This window comes from Lampris incognitus, chromosome 13 (genome assembly GCF_029633865.1).
Source record: "Lampris incognitus isolate fLamInc1 chromosome 13, fLamInc1.hap2, whole genome shotgun sequence".
Taxonomy (NCBI): Eukaryota; Metazoa; Chordata; class Actinopteri; order Lampriformes; family Lampridae; genus Lampris; species Lampris incognitus.
Window position 1 is genome coordinate 45999216 of NC_079223.1, and position 8463 is coordinate 46007678.

At 47.6% G+C, this 8463-nt stretch overlaps 1 protein-coding gene across 1 annotated transcript in view; it reads right to left on the minus strand.

The window, feature by feature from the left end:
* wdfy4 (WDFY family member 4) overlaps positions 1 to 8463 on the minus strand; it is a 97554-nt gene that overhangs the window by 84095 nt on the left and 4996 nt on the right. Inside the window, exons 3-7 of the mRNA XM_056291505.1 lie at positions 6988 to 7078; positions 6493 to 6515; positions 5172 to 5294; positions 3535 to 3663; positions 3156 to 3345 (exon numbers count right to left, since the gene is read on the minus strand). Coding sequence (XP_056147480.1) covers positions 3156 to 3345; positions 3535 to 3663; positions 5172 to 5294; positions 6493 to 6515; positions 6988 to 7078 — 556 coding nt within the window. The remainder of the gene's footprint in view (positions 1 to 3155; positions 3346 to 3534; positions 3664 to 5171; positions 5295 to 6492; positions 6516 to 6987; positions 7079 to 8463) is intronic.

Below are 8463 nucleotides of genomic sequence, written 5' to 3' on the forward strand. Positions count from 1 at the left end.
TATTGTATTTTAATAAGAGATCTCGCTCCCGTTTGCATTGTTAAAAGTTACTGCATAAATATTCTGTTGTTACATATATCTGAAAGTTACTGAATACATATTCTGTTTTGTTACATATATCTGAAAGTTACTGAATACATATTCTATCTTGTTACATATATCTGAAAGTTACTGAATACATATTCTGTTTTGTTACATATATCTGAAAGTTACTGAATACATATTCTGTTTTGTTACATATATCTGAAAGTTACTGAATACATATTCTGTTTTGTTACATATATCTGAAAGTTACTGAATACATATTCTGTGTTGTTACATATATCTGAAAGTTACTGCATAAGAATTCTGTTTTGTTAACTATATCTAAGTCACAACTGAAAGCTCTTATTTCTGCCCCAAAGAGTGAATAAATGCTATAATGCAATTTAAAATGCAGTTTCTACTGTTTCTAGAAAATTGCAACCCCCCTCCCCCAAGATCAGGTGGAGGGGTCCTCAGGGTAGATCAAAAATACGCAGGGGGTCCAGGACCCCAAAGAGGTTGAGAACCACTGGTGTAGACTATGTAGATGGTGTAGACTGCGGAGCCCTGGTCTGACGTGTTAGCTCTCCTGTGTTGTGCCATCCTCTTGGCCAGCGTCTGTTTGGTTTCCCCGATGAACAGGTCACAGCATCCTCCCGGCACTTAACAGCTACACTATATTGCTGTTTGTGCCGGGGGACCCGATCCTTGGGGTGGACCATTTTTCCGGCGTAGCTTGTTTTGGGGTTTGAAAGCAACTGAGATGCAGTGTTGAGCAAATATTTGTCTCAACTGTACCAACACTCCCGCCACATACAGAATCACCACCGGTTTATGCTTAGACAGCTGTTGTCCTTCTCCTCTCTTCGATTGGCTGGTGCACTGTTTGGGCGTCTTCCTGTCTTTGACAAACGCCCAATTAACCAGGGCCTGTTTAATGTGGGACTTCTCCTCTTCCCCGGCCGCTGTGTCAGTGGGGACGTTGTCAGCTCGGTGGTCCAGCGTCCTGGTGACTCCTAGTTTGTGCTCCGGCGGATGACGAGAGTCAAACCTTATGTACTGATCAGTATGTGTTGGTTTACAGTAAACCTCAACAATCAGATGTCCCCCATCACCACTTGTAATTTCACCGTCTAAGAAGGCTAACCTGTAATGTTTCACATCCTCCCTGGTGAACTTGATGTGGTGTCTACAGAGTTCACGTGGTCGGTGAAATGTGCTACATCCTGACATTTCATTTTAACCCAGGTGTCGTCCACAAATCTGAACCAGTGGCTAGGTGGTGCCCCTGGATAGGACACCAGAGCCCTCTTTTCCACTTCCTCCGTATACAAGTTGGCCGCTACAGGTGAGACTGGGGAGCCCATAGCGCCCCCGTGCTTCTGCCTATAGTACTGCTCCCTGTATGTGAAGTACACGGACTGAAGACACAGCTTCAGGAGCAGACACACTTGGAGGCCATCTGTGTGAAGAGGGACCGGCCATCCGTGAACCGGGGGAGGGGGGGGGCACAGACAGGAGTATAAACCCTCACATGCATGTCTTTTTGATGGTGGGGGAAACCGGCGCACCCGGAGAAAACCTGCCGCAGACACGGGGACAACATGCAAATTCCACAGAGTGGATGACCTGGGATGACCTCCCAAGGTTGGACAACCCCGGGGCTCGAACCCAGGACCTTCTTGCTGTGAGGCGACAGTGCTAACCTCTGGGCCACCGTGCCGCCCGAGACAAGGCCTACTTCTGTTCACAACAAAGTCACACAACAGTTGCGCTTCAGTGCATCAATGACATTTTGTCAGCGGCTGACAAACTTGGTGTAGAGATTGCATCATAGCAGTTGGGGCATGGCAGCTGACATCCTATGTTTTGTCATGCAAGAGTAATTATATAAGGGTAATTCTCTTAGTGGGGGGAAAAAGCCTGTCTCTCCAAAATAACAAATTCCTGTGTACTGGGACATTTGAGTGGATAATTTGAGCATCACGTGAAACAAACTTGTGTCTCCACTGGATTGTGTTATTCTCATACGTCCTGGTGTAATCACCTCATCGACTGAGTAAAGACATCCGTCTCAAACCAAGATACGTGTTGCCGAAAGGTTTCTGCCAACGCTTTTCTTTATGCACTCAAACCAGGATCTGCAGAATCCATAAAACAGCCTGTCCTCTGCTGGTATCTCTTACTTATTGCCTTACTATTTGTGTCCAAGCTAGTACACACACGTTAGGTTTCCATCCAACTTCTGAATACATTTCAAGCAAATGAATATTGAAAAAAAGACACATTTCCATCACATCACCAATAAAAACCTGAAGAAAAGGCCTACGTGTCCTGTGTCAAACGTGGACACCTACGAGACTGGTGGAATGATCCATCTGAAGATGAAAGCGCATGCACAGGGCTATAACATAGTGCGGTTGCTATTGCAACAACCACAGATGACTAGACTCGCTAGCCCTTGGCTAACGGGTCGAACCCTTTAGTTGACCGGTTAGCGCAATTGCCCGTGGTGCGGGAAACCCGAGTTCGCTTCCTTTCTGCGGCGACAGTTCCCGGCTGCCCTCCCTGAATTCGCTACGTTGGTGTCGGAAGTGGGATGGTGAGACCGTGAGGCCGTCGGGCGTGCGCCCAGAGGCGTGAGGGAGCTGGTATGCTGAAGTGCGGGGACACGCCTCCTGAAGGAGCGGGGTAGTGTAATGACCACGGATGACTAGACTGGCTAGCCCTTGGCTAACGGGTCGAACCCTTTAGTTGACCGGTTAGCGCAGTGCTGGCGACCCGGGTTCGCTTCCCGGCTGTCCCCTGAATTCACTACAGTGTTACATATTGTGTCTGTTACCATTCACCACGTGAAGATAAGATTAAGAAACGGCTTAGCGTGTGATTAATTTCTATCTGTATTTCATTTTCGCAAATGTATTTTCTGTTGCAATTTACCTCATGTATTTTTTCATCAAGTAAATGAGGATTTTTATTCCATATCTGCCATTTCTCTCTCAAGTCTTTTTGCTCTTATTCAAAACAACAAATTTTGCACAAAGACACTTGGAGTGGAGGGAAACTCGGCTATAATGGCTACTAGCTTGGTGGAGAGGCTACTTATCCCAAGTGCTTCCTGGGAGCCTCACCTGTTAGGCAGAGGACGGTGTTGGGCGTCTGCACGGCGGAGATGGTTCGAAGGACACGCGAGGCCTGGTGCCTCCAGCAGGCGCTGGTCTGGTCCCACAGCGACGTGAGGCCGATGATCAGACACTGCAGCTCCTGACTCTCCACCATCTTCTCAGCACTGGCCGGATGTCTGCAGAACGGGAGGAGAACCTGGTGCAACAGGAGGGGGAACTCAAGTTGAAGGCGCATGAAGACAGAAGAAGAGCAAGAGAAGATATGGCGGGGGAGGTAGGGAAAGAGAGGGAGATACGATGGGGGTAGGACATGCAAACAAATAAGAGAGACCTCAGACAGACATTGTTTTGGGGGCTCTCGGGTGGGGCATGGATCATTATTCACCTGTGTCAGAAGTTCGTGAAAGGTCTCCTCGTTGCTTGCACTGTCTTTTCTTGTTGGAAGACACACTAGCAGGTACAAACACTTCACCAGAGCTGCAGGAAGACCTGGACTTATCCATGACAAGATGTCCTACACACACACACACACACACACACACACACACACTGTGGAACTGGAATTCGCCATGGATACCACGACTGCTAGGAGCATGGGATTTTTAGAGGTGAAGCGCCTCATTACTCTATGAGAGGCTGTACAGGCCATATTCCATACTTCACCTCTCACATACTACTGAAATTCCTCTTACACACAACTATTGCATTTCAGTAGTATTTGAGAGGATTTTCAGTAGTATGTGAGACGATTTCACATATATATGTGAGAGCATTTTCAGTAGTGTATGTGAGAGTTAAAGTATGGAATATAGCCTATACGGCCTCTCATATTAACCTCACAAACTGACATTTAGCTCCACGTGTATGTGTGGGGGGGTGGGTGGGGGGCAGTTAAAAAGGTTAGTGAGTGAGTGCATCTAAAAATATATGTTGTAATTCATTAAACATTAGTTTTTTTTTTAATATTATATCCCCATTGGTAAGAAAATATATGTTTTTTTTTCTACACCTCCATCATTATTTGCTCAGCCTCTCCCTCGTATTCTGTCACTTGGTACTGTCCATTTGGTTTCATTCGAAGTAGGATTTCACAGAAACTCCATCAGCAGAGATGTAGGACGTGTTCTAGCACCTTTAACCTGCTCAAACAAATCAATCTTTAGATAAAAGTTTTTTTAAGGGTTTCTGATGTGTCCGCTTGTTTTTCTGGGTTATCGGTTAGCTAGGAACGTGACTGAGACGAGCTAACTTTAGCTCTGTTGAACCGCTGCTAAAGCATCCATGTCACAATGTCACCGCTAAGCGTCCGGCCAGGATGTGATGTAAACAAGATGTAGCGCTGGCCACTCCACTGGAACTCTGCAGACAATATCACTTTCAATTACAAACGTCCAACAATTACCCAGTGTTGTTCTGTTTGCAACAAAGATGCAACAGTTGCGTTTAGTTTGCATCCATGACACTGAATCCTTGTTATGACGTAAAGGGTTTGAGGCTTTTTCGAGCCCCCGATAAGGTATCTAATGTAAATGAACGCGATTACCCGAGGACATCTGATATTGTTGTCAACTTTGGGGTACTAAAAGGGTATTTATTTATTTATTTATCCCCCCCCCCCCGCTTTTTTTCTCCCCAATCGTATCCGGCCAATTACCCCACTCTTCCGAGCCATCCCGGGCACTGCTCCGCCCCCTCTGCTGATCCGGGGAGGTGCTGCGGACTACCACATGCCTCCTCCGATACACGTGGAGTCGCCAGCCGCTTCTTTTCACCTGACAGTGAGGAGTTTCACCAGGGGGACGTAGCGCGTGGGAGGATCATGCTATTCCCCCCCCCCCCCAGAACAAGCGCCCCGGCCGACCAGAGGAGGCGCTAGTGCAGCGACCAGGACACAAACCCCCACATTCGGCTTCCCGCCCACCCGCACACGGCCAACGGTGTCTGTAGGGACGCCCGACCGAGCCGGAGGCAACACGGGGATTCGAAGAGGGCATTTATTGAGTGGGAACACGTGTCACTCACTGGGTTGTCAGTTAAAAGGAACGACAGAGACTTCAATAGGAGCCATCCTGGGTTGTCCTTCCCCGCACTGCCGGTCTTTCCATCCGGCTTTTGGAAGCACTGCACCACTTGATAGCGAGCCTCCTCTGGAAGCAGACAGATGTTGCATCATCACACAGTTCAAAGGGGTGAAGATCAAGTTTTAAAAGCAACACCAGAAAGAAAAGCCCCTTAGCGTTGCTCATGCTAGTCCTGCTGCACCTTTACAGCGAATACTATTTACTACCTCACTACCTACTACTATACTGCTATCTACTACCTGCTACAACTATATATTACTATATACTACTATCTACTACCACTACTATAGTAGATACTATCTGCTATAGTAGATACTATCTGCTATACTACTATAAACTACTACTACTATAGTAGTATTTACTATAGTAGATACTACTATCTGCGACCACAGATAAGAAGTACCAACTGTTAGTAGCCACAAGCACGTTTCAGCCAACCGTCTCCACATTCGAGTAAGGGGAAGAAGTCACGCATGACCAACAAGGACAGGCCTGCTATTTTTTGCTCTCACCCCCACCCCCACCCCCACCCATATTTTCAGAAACAGAATTTGCATTGTGTATCTTCTTGGGTACGCTTCCATGTCTTGAGCTACGCTGCCAAAATCGACCACGTGTAGAATCGCAATTCACTGCAAGTGCTATATATAGGGAGGCAGCATGAAAACCAGAAGTGTGTAGTTCTCTAAAATCTGGCTCCTCCTGATAACACCAGCAAGCGCAGACATTAGAAACGACAACTGGAGAGACAACTTGATACAGACAGAATAAGCATAACTTATAATAGTTCTGGCCAGCCTGAGCAGTGGCTTTTAAACTGGACCTCGGGGACCGGGAGCACGGCTGGTGTTCTGTTCTGCCATGAAGTTAAGTCACATTCACCTGTCGTGTCAGGTACGCCAGCCAACCAGACCAGGTTATGGACCTGGCACAACAGGTGAACACATTTATATCCTTGGCAGAATACACAACCAGCAATGATGTGCGTCTCCAGGAAAATCACTGCCGTGGCGGCCCAGAGGAATCCGGCTCGCTGCTAACCTCACACTTCTGCAAGTGCTAGAAGCTGCCGTGACCCGCGGTCAGATTCCTCATGTGCATAGGCACAACTGGCCAACAAAGCTGATGCTGATGCTGATTGTGGTTTGTAAGTCAATCGATTTCTTCCACGAGGCACTTCTTTCATGAGCATTGCTAGCTACAAGTTCCAGGATGACAACCGTTTCACCCATGAGGCAAACGATGTTAATGGCGCCAAGCGCTTGTCGTGGCCGTTTAGATAAACCTGGTCTGATTGTCTTTGGGGGAAAATCCCAGAATGCAATCTGAAACTACGTCTTCTTCTTCTTCTTTCAGCTTGTTCCCTGTTTCTCAGGGGCCGCCACAGCGGATTTGATATTTTCCATCGGTACCCTCACAAAATTGGCAGCTCATAGCTCGACAGAGAAAGGCTACGGTGGGCTAAAAGGTGCCCTGCACGCTACGTTAAAGACTGGTGGAGGTCTACATGCTGGCGTTTCCATACATGTTGCCAGTAACTTTAAATATTTTGCCTAATTGGGTGTAGTCAGTACAAACACTCTCTATGAAAGATGCAGATGACAAGCATGGCAGGAAGTACACCAGAGCACAATGTAAGTGAAAGCAGAAGTAGGCAGAGAAAGTAAACAGTCCCTGTCCAGGGGACTCATGCATGTGCAGACATGCGTGACATGCATGCGTGATGTGCAGCGGTACCTGCAGGTCTGTCTGTCAGCGGCTGTGGATGCTGGACACCAAACTCTCAGCTGTCTGGGAGGCAAGTCCCCTCAGGTCGAGCCCTTCGATTCCACTGCTTGTCTCATAGGCCTTGTGTCAGAGAGGTGAGACAGGTGAGGGGGACAGGTTAGTCTCATAGGCCTTGTGTCAGAGAGGTGAGACAGGTGGGTGGGACAGGTTAGTCTCATAGGCCTTGTGTCAGAGAGGTGAGACGGGTGGGTGGGACAGGTTAGTCCCATAGGCCTTGTGTCAGAGAGGTGAGACAGGTGGGTGGGACAGGTTAGTCCCATAGGCCTCGTGTCAGAGAGGTGAGACGGGTGGGTGGGACAGGTTAGGCCCATAGGCCTTGTGTCAGAGACGTGAGACAGGTGGGTGGGACAGGTTAGTCCCATAGGCCTTGTGTCAGAGACGTGAGACGGGTGGGTGGGACAGGTTAGTCCCATAGGCCTTGTGTCAGAGAGCTGAGACGGGTGGGTGGGACAGGTTAGTCTCATAGGCCTTGTGTCAGAGAGGTGAGACGGGTGGGTAGGACAGGTTAGTCTCATAGGCCTTGTGTCAGAGAGGTGAGACAGGTAGGTGGGACAGGTTAGTCCCCTAGGCCTTGTGTCAGAGAGGTGAGACAGGTAGGTGGGACAGGTTAGTCTCACAGGCCTTGTGTCAGAGAGGTGAGACAGGTGGGTGGGACAGGGTAGCATAATAGGGACAGTAACCAGAATACAGAAACATAGCAACAAATGGTTTCAGGTCTGTTTTACGAGCTGCAAACTACGTATGTCCAAACAATATAACAAGTGAGGCAACATATAATGCTTCCATTAATGCACTGTACCATAAGTAATACATAATAATAAACAATAATAATACATGATAATAAGAATAATACAAGATAACAACACATGATAATAATAACAATACTACATGATAATAATAATTATTATTATAATTATTATTATTACAGGCCAGTGCTTCTTGCACTGCCTTATGGGGGTATCAGCTTTCACTGGTAGCACTTCTTGAGAGGCCTTATGATCTGCTCAAATCACTACAAGGGGTCATGAGTCTTCTGCGTTTGCCTGTGTGTGTGTGTGTGTGTGAGAGAGAGAGAGAGAGAGAGAGAGAGAGAGAGAGAGAGAGAGAGAGAGAGAGAGAGAGAGAGAGAGAGAGAGAGAGAGAGAGAGAGAGAGAGAGAGAGAGAGAGAGAGAGAGAGAGCATGTGGGTGGTGTGAGAGAGAGAGAGAGAGAGAGAGAGAGAGAGAGAGAGAGAGAGAGAGAGAGAGAGAGAGAGAGAATGGTGTGTGTGTGTGTGTGTGTGTGTGTGTGTGTGAGAGAGAGAGAGAGAGAGAGAGAGAGAGAGAGAGAGAGAGAGAGAGAGAGAGAGAGAGAGAGAGAGCATGGTGTGTGTGTGGTGTGTGTGTGAGAGAGAGAGTGAGAGCATGGTGTGTGTGTGAGAGAGAGAGAGAGAGAGAGAGAGTGAG